Raw genomic sequence first — 18,549 nt, 5'->3', positions numbered from 1 at the left:
GCTTTCAATTTTTCTTCTTCCGGTTTTAGTCATTTCAACTTCAGCTTATTTCAGTTCATTGCCAATGCAACATTTTTAAGTTTTTGTTCTAATAGTTATATTTTATTTGATTTCAGCTTGATTTTTAATAACAAAAACTATTTTTAATAGTTTTAGTTAACAATAACAACACTAAAAGGATAAATTTGATTTTCTATTGTAATCTATTTCCTATTTTCTTAATGAAAATACTTACCCATAACTAGCACCACTGTCATTAAAGCCCAACTTGAACTAAAAATCACTATTAGCCATAGCAAAATAATATGGTTTGTCAAAATATTTTATGACTACTTTTCACTTAAAATTATTATATAGAGAGAGCTGTTCAGTTTGTAGTCCAAACTGCAATTTACAACGTTTTATCATAAAATTATGTTTTTTTAAATTAAGTTATCAAATGAAGGTCAGAATGTGTAGCGATTTGAAATGGCATTATATTACGAAACGCGCGAGCACAATTAATAGTGCGCAGAGCCGCTGAAAGCGCACGCGCGCTGGTGACGTCGCAGTGTTTTGCTGGGGATGCGCGCACACATGAGCTATGTTCTTTTCATTGCTGGAGTAAAATTGATCCAATTCACACCTGCGAGGGTCTCCCTGTTAGGGGTGCCAGCAGATGTCCAAATAGACCGCCGTGTGCTGTCATCCAGTCCTGTTTCGTTTCTGTTCCGCTGTGGATCAGCTGTACGCTGTGAGTTCACATAAAGATGTTTATGTGTGGGTTAGCATCCGTTTTTAGTTAGCCTTAGCATGTAGCCTCATATCACCTCTGTGAAACTTAAACTCTCACCTGATTTACACCAACACTTTCAGATTAAGTTTTACGAGGAAAATATTAAATACGAAGAAAAGATTCCTGTTTTGCGTCTGTTGTAACACAGGCGTAATGTCCCTCAGCCTACAGCTAACGTTAGACCTTTTCTAAAATATTTCATTGTTTATATATTTACATGGTTGTATCGTTATGTTTCAGAATGCCCCTTTCTGTCTGAGATACTTCTGAAAATATTAATGTATCCTAAAGGATGCGTAGTGAGTCGTTTCATTGAGACACTGCTTCTTTTGAGACACAGACCTTTTTAAATGTAACTTTCTCAACAAATGTCAAAATACAGCTGCATATTTCTAAGCTAATGCTGCCTTTATATTACGTGCTATCGGAATTATCGTAAATACTAGTTTCCTTGTTAAAAAATTGGACATTAACGCCCACTCAAGTCAAAATTTGAATGCGACGAGCTCGTAATCACGACTTCAGAAGTGGGAAGTAGGAATTTTCCGATAGCACGTGAAGGCAGCATCATACACAGATACAAAAAATGGTCTGATCTTAAAGTGATATAGGCCACCCAATAATTATAATTCTGTCATCATTTACTCACCCTCATATCTTTCCAAACCCCTAAGTCTTTCCAAACTTTCTTCTATTTATCTTGAAATAAGATATTTTGAAGAATGTTGGTAATCAAACAGTTTTGGTTCCCACTGACTTTTGTCCATACAATGAAAGTTATTGGGAACCAAAACTACCAATATTCTTCAAAATATCTTCCTTTATGTGCCACAGAAGAAAGAAAGTAATACAAGTTTGGATTATTTGTGTATTTGGGATCAGCTGTGTTGTTTTAGACTGGTCACTGATTGGTGTGTCCTGCAGAAGTCATCATCCTGCAGTGCCTGAGGCTTTGCCACTCCACCCCACCCCCTGTCGTCATGGCGCCCAAGGACATCATGACCAATTCGCACGCCAAGTCCATTTTGAATGCCATGAACGCCCTAAGAAAGAGTAACACGCTGTGTGACATCACTCTGAGGGTGGAGGGCACAGATTTCCCGGCCCACCGCATTGTGTTGGCAGCTTGCAGTGATTATTTCTGTGCCATGTTCACCAGTGAGGTAACAAACACCCTCTATATGCACACTCCTCCTCACTCACGTTACAGAAATCACTGTGGTCTTAACTGGAGCTGTCTGTTCGTTGTATCAAAATACACTCCATTGGGGTCCAACAGAAATGCTTCAAAATTTCCTGTCCTCTCTACTAATCCATATCAATAAAATTGGCACATATGTAAAAAAAAAAAAAAAAAAAATTCACTTTGGTGCAATTCTGCTCCTTCACATTAGGAGGTGCAGGCATGTATGTTGAAGCTGGTTCAGTGTTACTAGAGTGAACACGACACATGCATTCAAGCTAGATGCAAACTGATTGATGACAATGTTCTACAATGTAGGAAAAATAGTTATATAGCATAATATAGGTATATATAATATAAAGATAATAGTAATGATGTTTTTTGTAGGCCAGCCTGGAAGTTAGCGTCACCCTGGGTCCCTCAACAAAAACCCCTAACATTTTTCCATTGGCTGTTGATTTATTGCAGAACTTAAGCTCCAACAAAAATGTATGATTCTTACACATTTTGTTCATCATGATAATCTTCACAAATGAACATCACATTCATGAATTTTGAAGCCTAAATACAATCATCAGAAGTCAAAAGCTAAACGTAGGATATAAACGAACTACACCAAGGTCTCGTGGCTTTAAAGGAACACGCCACAGTTTTTTGAAATAGGGGTTATTCACTGTCTCCCCTACATTTAGATAGGTGGGCAAACACATTTTTGTCTCAGTGCATGCATTGTCTCAGTCTGGCAGCGCCGCCGCTAGCTTAGCATAGCATAATGAATGGAATCCTTTGTTGCCGGATAGCATGTCGTGAGTAAAAGTGATAATAAAAAAAGGTGTGGCCTGCGTATTCACAACAAGTACAAATAGCAATGCAGATTAAGACTAGGTGATTTCCTAGGCAGATATTGACTTGGGACTATATTGGGGTGAAGCACAGGCGAAGCACTGCTACTTGGGCGCTGAGATATCACACAACACCTGAAATCCGCTGTCTCTGCAGCCAAGATATCTGATATCTCGCATGCACTGAGACAAAAATGCGTTTGCCCACCTATCTAAATGTAGGGGAGACGGTGAATAACCCCTATTTCAAAAAACGATGGCGTGTTCCTTTAACGTCACCACCATTAGGCTTCCAACAACTCTTTCAGTCTTAATTAAGAAAAAACAAATCCCTGAAAGTTTGAGTTGAAATAGTTTGCAAGGGTACACATTTAAACACAATGAGGCTGTGAAAGTGGACTAGTGAGTAGATGTGGTTACCTGTTCGGCTGACTACAGCCTCTGTAGTCCCATTCAACCACTTGTTAGCAACCCCCTTTTTTTAAAACACGTAAAAGTCAAGTTTTAAGTAATAGAATAAAACGTGAAAATATTTTGAGCTTGTGTTCACCAAACACCTTATTTCAGGCATTTATCCAAAAACCCATTCAAAAAAACCCATTGACTTCAGGACAATGGAACGGGAAGTGCAAAAATGCTAACGCACTTCCGTTTTTTGCCTACAAAAATGCGCCATCCTTGAAGCACTCTATAATGATAATATTACAGCTGTGGTGATAGGGTAGAAATATTATGCATTTGCTGCACTTGTCACTTTTTTTGTTTCGATCATTTGTTCCCGCTGTAGCTTTTATTTTGTACTCACAATCTGAAATGCTGGTTCCTGAGAGCTGGCTTATTTCTTATTGGTCAGTTTTTTGCCAAGACAAGGGAAGAAAAATAACAATGTAAAAAAAAAAAAACATGTGACAGCTTTTACCCCAAGTATGAATAAATCCATAAGCTTGCATCATGTTTAATCTACAGTCTAAATTGTGTTTTGATTTAAATGTGGATGTAAAAAGAAAAATCTTTTATTTTATTTTTTATATATCAGTCTATTTTCTTGTTACTCCATAGCTTGCTGAAAAAGGGAAGTCCTTTGTGGACATTCAGGGCCTCACAGCGTCCACCATGGAGATCCTGCTGGATTTTGTTTACACAGAGACGGTGCTGGTTACTGTAGAAAACGTTCAAGAGCTGCTGCCTGCTGCCTGTCTCCTGCAGCTTAAAGGTACAAACACACAAACCAGCCCAGCTCACATTGCTGTTTCTTTGTGATTGGATTCTAACATTAACAAACCCATTTCAGATTTGAGAGTTGATTACATGTACAACATTTATCAATTTTTATATGTGCTTAAAGTGAAAAACACATTAAGTATAACACATTATAATCATTTTTTAACCTGGTATGTATATGATTTTACATGTGATATGTAAAAAAAAAAGATTCTGCATGATTTGATTGTTTTTCTGTTATGAGGAAATGAACATCGCATGCTTGCTGAGATCTGAGCATGATAAGGAGTCACTGAGACTCTTAATTATGAAGGAGACAAACACAAGTACAAACCTGCATGAAATCAGGGTGCAAATATTGCCAGAGACCTGCTATTACAGCTCTGCTGCTGAAGATAGAGATTAGAGAAGAATTTGATTGATCTCTAAGAGGTTTTTTTTATTCAATCTGTGTCTGTCTTCACTGTCTCCACAAAAGAAAAACATAGGACGTATGGCAATTTTTACCAAACATTAACAGATGTATCTTAAAGGTGCAGTAAGCAATTTATGAACAACGCTGCTGAAAGTGGATCGGACCGAACATCAAAACACACTTGTAGCCAATCAGCAGTAAGGGCTGTATATACTCATGATGGAGGAGGAGAGAGATCTCACTGCACAGACATTAGCAGAACAACTATAGAAAGAGTGAGATGGCAGAGAAAACACAAAAGTGAGAGATGGCAGAGAATATACAAAAGAGGATGATAAGGAGTCACTGGGCCAGGGGAATATAACTTGGGTTACAATCAGGCAAGAGGTAGGACCCGCGTTAATATCGGAGAAGCTTTCCAGCGCTGGAGAGACATTAAGGAGCGGGAAGGCCTGAAAACGGACGCCGAGGTTGCTTTTTTTCTTCTTGATATGTGAGTAAATGTTGGTTTTGCTGTGTTTCACAGAACTAAGATATGCTGTCTATTGCTTGAATATACTCGTGTCTGTCATCTTTGCTTGTTTGTTCATTTGCATTATTATTATTATTATTATTATTATTATTATTATTATTATAAGCCTGGTACGTCTAAACCTCCTCCACCGTCGGTTTTAAGCATCATGTAAAGTGTGTCCGAAAAGTGAGAACACTCCTAATATGTTTTTTCTTTTGGTTCCCATTTTACTGATCGCTATAACCCCTTGATCTTGTCACCGTTGTAATATATTAGTTACTTGGACTATCGTGTTATGTTCATGAAAACTGTGTTTGTTTTTTGGGATGGAAAGGATGACTTTGCCATTGAAGGAGTAGAGGAGCTAAATAATAATTAGTCATTCGACCTGAATTATCATAGTAACATAAATTGCTTTCACTTATTGATGACATCATACCTCGGGCGGCAGGCCTGTGTTGCATGGTGTGTATGTGAATGTGTGGGCGGAGGCATCAAGATAGGGGTGTGATCCTTTTGGGTAGGGGCGTGTTTGTTTTCGTGATTTCAAATATCAACAGCGTTTACCAGATAGCATTTACTGCACCTTTAAGAGAATGCACACCAATCAGAAGTTACTTTTACCTGGTTTTAAACTTGACAGTAGTGCTCAAGAAATATTTATTCTTATTATCAATGATGAAAACAATTGTGCTACTTAATATTTTTGTGAATTGTTTTTTTTAAAGGATTTTTTAATGAATGGTTATTTTAAAAGAACAGCTTTTATATGAAACAGATTTCTCGTTGTGTCATGTGTAGTTAAACATGCACGAGTCAAAGATAAGCAAATCACAAAGGAAAACATGCAGGAGAACAGTCAAAACTACACAGCAATTGTACATTGTCTGAAAAAGGGGGAAAACTGTTAAGGCATCCAAAAAATCTATTCAAACTAGATTATTGAAATCACTCAATCTAGAAGACGTTTCTGAGAAAGTTTGTGACAAAAAACGGCCTGTGACAAAACCTAAAAGCTTTTGAAGGTTGAGCTCTTTGTCCTGATATTGAAACGATGTTTAAAACAAACAAAATGTAGCTTGACACTCAGGTAACACCTGCTCCCGACACTCCCTGCTGTCAAAAATGATGGTGGCAGCATTAGGCTTCTGGGTTACTTTGAGCAGAAGGAATTGGAAATCACCATCAAGAGCAGTATAACTAGCCAGATCCCTCAGGCGATCTGCATTAGAGACGAAAACCCGTTTCCCAGCACACCAAGAACAAGAAATGAATGTTCTTGAATCATCAAACTGAAGCCATAATATGTGTGCGGGGAAAAAAATCTTGAGTTTGCCTCTTTATATCTGCTTGATGAATTTATTCAATTTGCCTGTTGAGTGGATGTTATTCTGCTGTATTTAATGCACAAATAATCCAGTCTGATGTTATTTGTGTGTGTGCGTGTGTGTGTGTTCTTTACAGGTGTGAAAAGGGCTTGCTGTGATTTTCTTAATAGTCAGTTGGATCCATCAAACTGCCTGGGAATCAGAGACTTTGCAGAAACGCACAACTGTCTGGACTTGATGCAGGCTGCTGAACTGTTCTCACAAAAGCATTTTGCTGAGGTGGTGCAACAGGAAGAGTTTATGCTGCTCAGTCAGAGTGAAGTGGAAAAACTCATCAAGTGTGATGAGATCCAGGTGAGATTGTCTGCTCTATTTCACTCTGAATGAGTCCCTGCCTTCAAGTGCACCTGGGAAACTCGTACCTTTGACTTATTGCGACAGTGCCACACATTCAAGTCAGAAACATAACACGGAAGTAGTCTAAACGAAACAAATGAATTATATTGTGAACAGGAAACAAATGACTACATCTGAATGATCATCTCTCTAATTTATTTATACATGGTATCTAAATGTGTTGCATTAAGCAAAACATGAAAGTTGAATGATTAACTTTACACTTGTTGCATCAGTTGTTCCATACATCACCCCTTTAAAATGATAAAAATTCAGCCTGTAAAATTAAACTTGCAAAATCATTCTTTACCATTCACTAAAGACTTGAAGCCCCTTTCACACTGAGATTCTGGAAAATACACAGATAATGTGTCTTGGGATTTGTCCCGCGATCGTTTGATTTTGGTTCATTCACACTGCCAGTGATTTTCCGGAATCTGTGAAAATGTGTTCACACACATCCGTAAAGACAAGTGACGTCAGGATGTGATAACTCCTATCAGATGTCAGTTCTGCTGATAACTCTTCATCATTTCTACACGAAGAAGAGTCCATACTCCCCAGTAGCGCCACTGGGTTTGCAGAGTGGCTCATTCCCCATATGCTGTAGCATAGGTTGTAGAAAGGCCCGTGCGATGGCACGTGCATCATCATCACTACGACACACCCCTTACGGCATTGGTCCTGGCTTTTGTTCACACAGGGCGCATTCCGGGACTGATCCCGGCAATGTTACTAGGTCCCCATCCCGGCATCAATCCTGGGACGTGTTTGCATTCACACAGAAGGCACTCTAGCAATGTTACGGCAATTTCCCGGGATCAATGTGCTGTGTGAAAGGGGCTTAGATTAGAGATATATTATATTATGTTATCTTGTGTATCATCTAGAATTTTGAGTTCATCTTGTAAATATGACTTTGCTTGGTCATTTATGTGCTTGAAAGTTGTAATTTCAATATTTCTGATTCCAATTGAAGGGCACAAGCAATTAAAAAACACATTATGATAGCACATAGGAACCAGTTCAGGCTAGTTTGGAGTCCCATATTTCTACGCAAGTTTAAAATGTCTTTCTTTTGTGTTTTTGAGACTTTCAGCAACAAAGTGTAATAAAGACAAGTAAAAACACAAGTGCAGACCTGTAACCCCCCTTCTTGTCTTGTTTTATGCACACATGGACTCTCAGACAAAAACGCGTACCTTTTGTGTTGTTAAATTCTTGTCTCTCACCACGGTCCATTAATTCTGAAGGTGTAATTACAACGTTTGGACTTAAATTTATAGTATCGTGCAGAAGTCAGATCTAAACCATGAAAATTAGAAGCAACAAATAAAGTTTGTGTCTCAACAAATCTGCATGTTACTGTACATTTGTAGGTTGACTCAGAGGAGCCTGTATTCGAGGCAGTTCTGAACTGGGTGAAGCACAACAGAAAAGAAAGAGAGCCATACCTGTCTGATCTACTGGAGTATGTGCGCATGCCGCTGCTAACCCCACGATACATCACAGATGTCATTGACATAGAGGTTAGCTTCTGCCAAATACACGCTGCCTATATGAATGTAAAGGATGCTGCAGTTACAAAGATCTTAATGTTCATGGGGTCAATGTCCCCACCTGTGTTTTTTGTTTTGTGTGTGTTACTGCATGATATTTGTACATTTGTATTGAGTGTTTGTATCTGTTTCAGCCATTGATACGCTGCAGTCTGCCATGTCGAGATTTGGTGGACGAAGCAAAGAAGTTTCACCTCCGGCCAGAGTTACGCAGCGAGATGCAGAGTCCTCGAACCCAAGCGAGACTCGGTCTGATGCCTCTGTGTGTTTTCAGTATTTAGGCCTGAAATCCTTCAGTCTAATTAATCCTCTAAATATATCATTCATTATGTCATTTCACTCTTTCGCTGAATCAGTTTGGCATGTCTTAACATGTTTGTGATTTTCTTGTTAAGCCTCGTACAACTACTTTCTGACACTGGAATGGGTTTTAGGTGCCAAAGAGGTTTTGTTGGTTATCGGAGGATTTGGCAGCCAGCAATCACCCATAGACGTGGTAGAGAAGTATGATCCCAAGACCCGAGAGTGGAGCTTTCTTCCTGTGAGTTATGCTTTACATTGATAAAACATTCCCCAGTGTCAGTGGACAAAACGGTCACTGAAGCAAACATCATGTCTGTTTAGCAGAGGAAGGACCGATACCAAAACATCTTTTATGTTCCAGAACATTGCAAGGAAGCGACGCTATGTTGCCACTGTCGCCCTGAATGATCGCGTTTACGTTATTGGTGGGTATGACGGCCGATCGCGGTTGAGTTCGGTTGAGTGTTTGGACTACACTGCAGATGAAGATGGAGTCTGGTACTCTGTCGCCACAATGAATGTACGCAGAGGCCTTGCAGGAGCTACAACCCTCGGAGGTACCTATTCTGTATAGGGAAATTATGCTTGTTCTTACACATTCGTAGAGTTCTAGTGGTTTCTTCTGTATTCTGGGTCAAGGTGGGTTGCGTTTATGAAGATTTACAGGTATATGAGCATTGAATGAAGCAGTACAGTTCACATAAGACAGAAACAAAATCTGCCAACCAAACAAGTTCAGTGAGTTTATGTGGGTTCCGTGGATGTAGAGAAGGATGATTTTCTTTTATTAGGCTACATCGCCTGAAGCACTTTTCTTTTGCAAGTCGGTTGAACAAACCAGCATTATTTCAATCTGAAAGTTTTTTTTTTTAGTTTTTTTTTTAGAACTAGTCAGCTTAGACTGTTTTTTCTTCTTTCACAGATATGATCTATGTTGCGGGTGGATTCGATGGCAGTCGACGTCACACCAGCATGGAGCGTTATGACCCCAATATTGACCAGTGGAGCATGCTGGGAGATATGCAGACTGCCAGAGAGGGAGCAGGACTTGTTGTAGCCAGCGGCCTCATTTACTGTTTAGGTAGCGTTTTATTAGTTGTTGAAGGTAAATGAATATGACTGGAAGTCTGGACATTTTCTTGTGCTGAGAAATCAGGAATGCGGTTGCTCCTAACTAGCATCAATAATGGCAGGAACTCAAAAGGCTTGGCACAGACATGTTCAGATAGACATGCAGATTTTCAGACTTGGTAAACATTGTGTTGTTGTGGCTTCAGGTGGTTATGATGGTCTGAACATCCTGAATTCTGTAGAGCGGTATGACCCTCACACGGGACACTGGACCAGCGTCACTCCCATGGCCAACAAACGCTCAGGTACACTCGCAGTCTCCTTTTTACACATTTAAATATATTTTTTTTATATATTCTACAACAGATCCTAAAGCTATTTGTGAATAGAATCATTTCTATATAGTGCATGTTGCATATACTACTGTTCAAATGGTTTTTTTCTTGCGCATTTTTTTCTTAAATTACAAAAACAATAATTGGCAAACCCCCAGTGAAGACTACTGCTATATACTGTGACTGTTTATATTTATGTTGCAGGGGCTGGTGTGGCTTTGCTGAACGATCACATATATGTTGTCGGAGGGTTTGATGGCACAGCCCACCTGTCTTCCGTAGAAGTGTACAACATCCGCACAGACTATTGGACCACCGTGGCCAATATGAGCACGCCACGCTGCTACGTAGGAGCCACAGTCCTGAGGGGCCGCCTCTATGCCATTGCAGGGTAAGATTTCAATATATTACATTGAACCTTTCCCAAATGTGTTTGTGCTGTTGTTACTACCAGAAAATAAATGTATGACTTAATCATTTGCTTTGATATTGCGTCTATGTTCTTTCTGCAGATATGATGGGAACTCGCTGCTCAGCAGCATTGAATGTTACGACCCTGTGATTGACAGCTGGGAAGTGGTGACTTCAATGGCAACACAACGCTGTGATGCAGGAGTTTGTGTGCTTAGAGAAAAATGAGAAGAGAAACTATTTGGACATAGAGGCGCTTTATAATGACTTCTGGATGCTGGAATCTGTGCTCCACTGCTCAGTGGAGCATCAGATCCCATTACCAGCCTTTTTATGACTCTTTCCTCTTTTTGGATTTAAGTTTTTTGCCATCTGAGATCTCAGTCCTTGTTTTCTTTTAATGAGGGAGAAAAACACTAACTTTATGATGCAGTGAACATGTGTGTTTCACGTTTTTGTTCTCTTCATGCAGAACTCTGTGATCTTTGATTACTTGTGAGATTCACTCAGTTGAGTCCTTTAAAGTGCAATATAATAATCTACTGGTGTCAAAATGTCTCAGAGAAGAGACAAGTATGTGTATGCCTTACTGCCCAAGTGACTGAATCCTTCCTGAAGGAGAGAATATTGTCAGATTCATCAGGATGCGACAGCAGAGGTGCTTTGCGTAATCTGTTTTGATCCTGTCTGTAACGTCCGTTATGACATTGTCATCATCATCTCTGGTTGCTGGGGCTCTTCTCATTGACTCGACCCTTTATCAATGTGCCTGATGCACCAGGGATTTCTCTGTCATGTACAGAACCATCAGCGAGATATCATAAAGCCAGTGTGCTGATGTTTTTAAGTGTGAATCTGAATGCATGGGTGAATTTAGCTGTGCTCTCTCTCAGTGAAAAGTGTCTTGTTAAATACTGAAAACTGACCCATTAATATGAATGAAGGATGATGTGCATGGTGGATGTTCTGCAGTATATCATTGATGTGGTATGCTGTTTTAATAGTGTGATTCCATGATAAAGACAATAAAGGAAAAGTCTGTTTATCATGTAACAAAACTTAAGCCCTTACGAACGTTTCACATCAGCTTACCTGTAAGATCATTTTAAAATAGAAGATGCTAGAAATCAATCTCAAGTTACACTGGTCCACGCTCGCTGAATATTGCCATGGTAGCTGCACTCCCTCTGCCAAAATGACAAAAATATTTGAATTTTGTCTGGTGAATTGGCTATTATTTCATGAAACATTTAAAGACCCATTGAAATTGTTAGATTTGCAGTTTTCTTTATTGTGCTGACGTACTTCCTACTGAAACAAGAAGTTGAGACTATATGTATCTAATGCTGCCTTTAAGTACACCTGGGAAACTCAAACCTCGTATGTTCGTTATAAAATCATGCATTCAAGTCGGGAACAACACGGAAGTAGCTATGAAAAAGAATTATACTGAACAATAAACCCAAATAATTACATCTGAATTTAAAATAATTAAAAATATTATTTTCTTACACATGAAATACACATAAAATGTTGTTTTTGTTACAAAATGCAACCCTTGAAAGTTTATAATGTTTCAAATCGACATGCTCCTTTCCGACGTCTTAAATAAAGTTTCCCACTTGTAAATAAAACTGCTCAGACATTCATGTGCTCAGAACTCTAATTTTGATATTTATGTATCCACTTGATGGCCACTTCCTTGTTAGTTACAGGTGGCATTTGGAGGAGGGATGTGCTGATTCTAGATATTTGATTGGACAAAATTCTGTATAGTGCCTGACGAGTCATCAATATTTTAGGCCTTTTTCCCTACATGATCAAGACTATAAACTTTAAACATGTTTATCTGATAAAAGTTGGTTAGCTTTCATGAGTATATGCACTAGCTAGCATATAAATACATCAGAGCAGATACGCATGGACTAAAAGACAACCTTTTTTTTTAAAACAAAACCTTAAAAAAGTATTTTAAAGATTTGTTTTACTCATCAGTGCTATCTCGATGCTTTCAACGTTTCCCTGTTTAATAATGTTAAAGAACTTTTGTGAAGAAAATCTGTCGGAACAAAAGAAATAGGCTACCTGATGCACCTCAGAGGACATTTGAACTTTCTAAGGAAACCTGCACTTCTCGTCAAGACGAAAAAATAAGAATAATTCCTATTCCTATTCCATTACCTATTTTCTTATCAGGATTCTCAGGAAAAGGAAAGGCTTGTTGTTTTTAATTGTTTCGCTCTCGAGAACGGTTAGAAATGTTGCAACATTTTTAAATCTAAAATGAGTGTTTAGTTACACCAATCATATGGCGAGGAGGGTGTTGATGCTGCTGCTGGCCAATTGCGAGCTGCAGCGGGCGGTGTGAGCGCGCACGCGAGTATATAGACTGAACCGCGGACCTTTCGCCCCATATTGCTGTGTTGGCGAAGACACGTAACGCGTCTGGTCTGCACTCAACGAAGCTCAAAACAGACTTTTGGTGATTTTTCCCACCGAAAGACATTAACATTTTCTAAAAAAAAAACTTGTGTCCACGAAGACTAAGTCAAAATGGTAAGTGAGACTCTAGTCACTAAAATATTAATACTTTACAGCTTTAACAATAAAAAGTCAAACGTGGTATTTTTCACAATTATTTTTTTTAATTTGCGTTGTATTAAACCGACTTTTACTTAGTAGTCGCGTGGCTCTCTTTGAAGCATGTTAAAGGAGCAGTTCACTTAAATGAAAATTCTAACATTCACTTTGTGTTGTAAAACCATGACTTTCGTTCTTTCGTGTAACACATAACGAGATTTTGGGCCGATTGACTGTCTGCATTCACGTTTAAAAAGATGTGACTCAAACTATCAGTACTTGAGAAAAAAAAGTATATAAATTTGGACTAACATGAGGGTGACTTAATTTGAGTGAACTATCCCTTTAAGACATTGACGCATCAAGTTACTTTTGTCACATTATCAACTAACTTAATAAAACGATTACATGCGTCGTTTCTCTTCCGTGTCTTCGCTTTGACGTGAAATATTTATTGGGAGGAAACGTGATTATGTATGCGACCTTTGAAAATGAATGTAATCTTTTCCGATCGGAATGTATGATTAAACCGTATTGGGAATGGGATATGTAACTCCTACGCTGCGCATGAGGAATTCCTCGAATCCAACTGCGGAGGCCTTTCACGCGCGCGGTCAGAGGGGAGCGCGAGGCTGGGGGATGGGAGTCTGCTGACTTGTTTCCCTCCCAACTTTTAAAGACTCTTAACCCTAAAGCTACTCTTGGAGCGATAGTTCTTTTAAAAATGATGTTACTTGTTTGTGTCGTTGTCTTGATGTTTGGCGCATAATTATTTTCTACTTCCTCTATTTTGCAATAGTTCAGGTTACGGCTCCTTCCTGTCGTCCATTTTACGATAAAGCGCGAGAGATCGGAGTGCGCTCTACTGTCAACCATTTTTTTTTTTTATAAGTTGAAAAATGGGATGTGGTAATCTTCACAAAAAGTTCTGATTTAAATGTGCCTGTGAGATACCAGAGTTTTTCCTGGAAGGAAATGCACTAAGACTTATGTTCTTTAATGCAATTAGAATTCTGTCCGCATGTTGTTCCAAACTTGTGTGGGTTTTTCTTCCTTCATGGAACACAAAATGAGACATGAGTAAGAATTGACTGCGTCAGTCTCCTTTCAATGAGTTGAGTTCCTTTCCCTCTCCATATGAATAAAGTGAATGCCGGTGACTGAAGCTGTCGCTTTAATATCTCATTTTGAAGAAAGTCACACAGGTATGGAACATTCCTGAACTATCATTTTAACACTGGTGGTAGGAACTTTAAGGTAATGAGATTTAAATGATTTCTTAAAGAGATTCAGCAAATATGTTCACTGGATATCTTTGGTCTTCAGATCAGACTAAAGAAGTTATTATAAACTCACTAAAATGCAGGAATCTGGCTCAGGGGTTCTCCAGGTTCCCTAGTACTGTTCAGTCTCACCTTCCAACCCTTCCAGTTAGTGATTGAACTAATTATAGTTTCAAGTTCAGCTGCAAGAGGAAGTTAGGACTTTAATTGGAGTTTCAGCTTCAATAGGTTCAAGGGCAATATATCCCACATTTAATTGACTCAAAAGGCTATAGTCTTAAAAATGAGATTAGAAGTTTATTTTAATTACTTGTAATTGAAAAGCTGCCTGGCAAAAAAAAAAAGCAGTCTTTTTTTCTTGTACTGAGGTCACCAGGTTCACGGGCCTGGAGGCAGCTATTGGTTGGCAGCCATTTAAAGCAATTTCTTTTTCTTTGTGCAGCGTGAGTGCATCTCCATCCATGTGGGCCAGGCCGGAGTACAGATTGGCAATGCATGCTGGGAGTTGTATTGCCTGGAGCATGGCATCCAGCCTGATGGCAATATGCCGAGTGATAAGACCATTGGTCGTGGGGATGACTCCTTCAACACTTTCTTCAGTGAGACTGGCTCTGGGAAGCATGTGCCACGAGCTGTGTTTGTGGATCTGGAGCCTTCAGTCATTGGTAAATGGTTATTGAAAGGGATCAACCATCATAAAAATTCTATCTTGTAGTAAACCAGTTTTATTACCCCTGAAATGTTGAAATGTATGTGTACTTTAGCCAACATCCAGACTGCAAATAGTTAAGCTTAAGTTTTTTTTTTTTAAAGAGCTGAATATCAAAAAGACCTGTATCTTATGTTTCAGATGAGGTAAGGTCTGGAATCTACAAGCAACTGTTTCATCCGGAGCAGCTCATCTCTGGGAAGGAAGATGCAGCAAATAATTATGCCCGAGGCCATTACACTGTTGGCAAGGAGATTATTGATATGGTGCTGGAGCGGGTCCGCAAACTGGTATGAACTATAATTGAGAACTAAGGATGCACTTAATGTAATATTTAACTTAATGCCAACATTAGGCATTCAATCTGTAAGTTCTACAAGTGCATTTGGGTATCACAACATTATATTGTACAAAATGAAAAATGGATATTTATTGAGATTGGCTAAAGATTACATTTAACTTATTAAATTAGTATTTTTAAAGGAGAACTTTTAAATGAGTATAAGATGTTGGTAAGGCTATTCTGAATGTAAAAAATTGAGGAAATGAGCTTGCACAGTTAAATGTAAGAATTTTGTTTCTATCAAACAAAATTACATTTCTGTGTTTTTTGTTCCACAAAATATCATGGAAATGTCACGCCAGTTTTGAAAAACATGATGGTAGAGGAGTAAACAATCCATATCCATTTACATAAGTGTAATTTAGACACATATATATGATTAACTCATTGTTTCTCTTTATTTTTTCCCCCTCTCCTGATCTAGACAGACCAGTGCACCGGTCTCCAGGGTTTCCTGATTTTCCACAGTTTTGGTGGAGGCACTGGCTCCGGTTTCACGTCCCTCCTGATGGAGCGTCTCTCGGTCGACTACGGCAAGAAGTCCAAGCTCGAGTTTGCTATCTATCCCGCTCCCCAGGTCTCCACTGCTGTGGTTGAGCCTTATAACTCCATCCTAACCACCCACACCACCCTGGAACACTCTGACTGTGCCTTCATGGTAGATAACGAGGCAATCTATGACATCTGCCGCAGAAATCTTGACATCGAGCGCCCCAGCTACACCAACCTCAACCGTCTCATCGGTCAGATCGTGTCCTCCATCACCGCTTCGCTGCGCTTTGATGGCGCCCTGAATGTCGATCTTACCGAGTTCCAGACCAATTTGGTGCCATATCCCAGAATCCACTTTCCCCTAGTCACATACTCTCCCATCATCTCTGCTGAGAAGGCTTACCATGAGCAGCTGTCCGTGTCTGAGATCACCACCGCCTGCTTTGAGCCGTCCAATCAGATGGTGAAGTGTGACCCCCGGCATGGGAAGTACATGGCCTGCTGTATGCTTTATCGTGGTGATGTCGTGCCCAAAGATGTCAATGCCGCTATTGCCAACATTAAGACCAAACGTTCCATCCAGTTTGTGGACTGGTGCCCAACTGGATTCAAGGTGGGAAGGATTGACAAGACATTTAAGTGTACTTAATTCAAACTTCAGTCAAGTTAACAATGTGTCCTCTTTCTCTACAGGTTGGCATTAATTACCAGCCACCTACAGCAGTTCCTGGTGGAGACCTGGCCAAGGTACAGAGAGCTGTGTGCATGCTGAGCAACACCACGGCTATTGCCGAGGCCTGGGCCCGACTGGACCACAAGTTCGATTTGATGTACGCCAAGCGTGCCTTCGTACACTGGTATGTCGGTGAAGGAATGGAAGAGGGAGAGTTCTCAGAGGCCAGAGAGGATCTTGCCGCACTGGAGAAAGATTATGAGGAGGTTGGTGCCGAGTCTGTGGAGGATGAAGAGGAGGGAGAGGAGTATTAAAGACTGTTTAAGAGGCTGATCTGAGACCTACAGTTAGAAGAGGAACTAGTCCTACTCCAGCACTTACAAGCAGTATTTTTACCTCTCAAATGACAAGCTTCCTTATGAAATCCCAATGATAGGGAACAATGCCCTGATGTGTGAGACATAAATATTCTTTTGTGTCAGGTTTTGTTGTTTTCTATACCTCCTATTCTGTCTTCTTTCACAAGAAATGAGTTGCTTGGAAAAGCAAGGCAGTTCTGTCTGTGAACACTGTTTTGTAAGCTGACTTGTCTCTCACATATCATGTTGTAAGTGATAAATACCATTTCAGAATAAATTGTCCTGTCTATTTATGTATGTGTATTCTTTCCTTAAAAAGGAATGAATCCCTTAAAGGAGTGTTCACTTTCAAATGAGAATTAGCCCATGATTTACTCACCCTCAAGCCATCCTAGGTGTTTATGACTTTCTTTTTTCAGACGAATCCAATCGGAGTTATATTAAAAAAAATATCCTGGCTCTTCTAAGTTTTATAATGGCAGTGGATTGCAACCAACAGATTGAAGCTCAAAAACGTGTATCCATCCATCGTAAACAAACTCCAAACAGCTCCAGGGGGTTAATAAAGGTCTTCTGAAGCAAAACTACGAGTTTATAAAGTTTTAAATATTAATATTTTTCTTAAAGTAAAATGACTAGCTTCTGGCCAAATGAACATACGGATTACACTTGAGTGTAAAGCGCAATTTATGCGAGTAATGCGACGTACTGCTGATATTTTTTTGTTTGGCCGGAAGCTAGAATTTGTTAAATATAAAAAAAAAAAATTCTTACAATACAAACTCATCATTTAGCTTCAGAAGGCCTTTATTAACCCACAGGAGCCGTTTGGAGTTTGTTTACGATGGATGGATGCATGTTTTTGAGCTTCAATCTGTTGGTTGCAAGCCACTGCCAATATAAAACTTGGAAGAGCCAGGATATTTTTAATATAACTCCGATTGTATTCGTCTAAGAAGAAAGTCATAAACACCTAGGATGGCTTGAGGGTGAGATTAAAAGGATGTTTTTTTTTTTGTTTGTTTAATTAGTGATGTCAAGCTTTAGCCAGTGACTCGACTTTCATAAATATGGTATAAAAGTAGGTTCAAGGTTTTATCCATTTGTTTAAAGATCTCTAAAAACAAAAACTGGTTTCATATGTAACTCCAGAATATCATGTTACTTTGAATGGCAGGAAATTAACAAAATGTTAAAGGTTTCTCAAGGATTTGCTGCTTGTCAAGTCGTGTAGACACTTTATCCTCTCCTGCTGAAAAGTAATCCTAAAGCACTGAAATTCTTCATGATAACAATTGTAATTGCTGTTTTAGTTTGTAGACTTGAAATAATTTGTATTTATCATATACTCAAGCAGTTAATCCACAGGTGGGTTCTGATAGGTGTACCCTGTTAGAATATTTTAATATATAGTGTGACTTCAAGACATTTGAATACATCACATTTTCTATGTTAAAACAAATATTTATAAAACTTTATAAATAGACAAAGGCTCCTGTCAGTAGATGTAGGTAGGGCTGATTCTGTCTCTAACGTCCTTGCGTTATTCAGCCTGAGGGTGGCGCTCTAATGTTGACTGACATATAAAATAAATACAAATAGTATTTTGTCTATGGATTGACTGGCACGCATATAATGTTTTTTTTTTTTGTGTAGTAATTATCGGCTTATTTATTTGTTTTAGAATGTTGCAAACAAAACCAAACACAGCAGAAATATAAAGGCTATTCACATTAGCACGTTTAAACTTTAATGAA

At 39.0% G+C, this 18,549-nt stretch overlaps 2 protein-coding genes across 3 annotated transcripts; both read left to right on the top strand.

Annotated features, from left to right (window-relative positions):
- The first annotated feature begins 510 nt into the window (after window positions 1-510).
- Window positions 511-11,624, top strand: klhl12 (kelch-like family member 12). 2 transcript variants are annotated; one of them, XM_079896677.1, is made up of 12 exons: window positions 511-733; window positions 1,700-1,938; window positions 3,860-4,013; window positions 6,415-6,632; window positions 8,054-8,203; window positions 8,368-8,482; window positions 8,668-8,774; window positions 8,898-9,093; window positions 9,459-9,617; window positions 9,814-9,912; window positions 10,147-10,333; window positions 10,455-11,624. In XM_079896677.1, the coding sequence occupies exons 2-12, from the start codon at window positions 1,756-1,758 to the stop codon at window positions 10,579-10,581; spliced, it is 1,695 nt and encodes a 564-aa protein (XP_079752803.1). In that variant the 5' UTR covers window positions 511-733; window positions 1,700-1,755; the 3' UTR covers window positions 10,582-11,624. The 2 variants fall into 2 exon arrangements, with proteins under 2 accessions (XP_079752803.1, XP_079752802.1); XM_079896676.1 differs by having other exon boundaries at window positions 550-733; window positions 8,629-8,774.
- Window positions 11,625-12,760: 1,136 nt separating this feature from the next.
- Window positions 12,761-18,401, top strand: tuba5 (tubulin alpha 5). Its single transcript, XM_079895998.1, has 5 exons — window positions 12,761-12,909; window positions 14,659-14,881; window positions 15,067-15,215; window positions 15,693-16,373; window positions 16,454-18,401. Exons 1-5 carry the CDS (start codon window positions 12,907-12,909, stop codon window positions 16,745-16,747), a joined length of 1,350 nt encoding a protein of 449 aa, XP_079752124.1. The 5' UTR covers window positions 12,761-12,906; the 3' UTR covers window positions 16,748-18,401.
- The last annotated feature ends 148 nt before the right edge of the window (window positions 18,402-18,549 follow it).

This window comes from Squalius cephalus (assembly GCF_949319135.1).
Source record: "Squalius cephalus genome assembly, chromosome: 16".
NCBI classification, from domain to species: Eukaryota; Metazoa; Chordata; class Actinopteri; order Cypriniformes; family Leuciscidae; genus Squalius; species Squalius cephalus.
The sequence above is the reverse complement of the archived record's forward strand: the minus strand, read 5'-3'. Positions and strand labels throughout refer to the sequence as shown.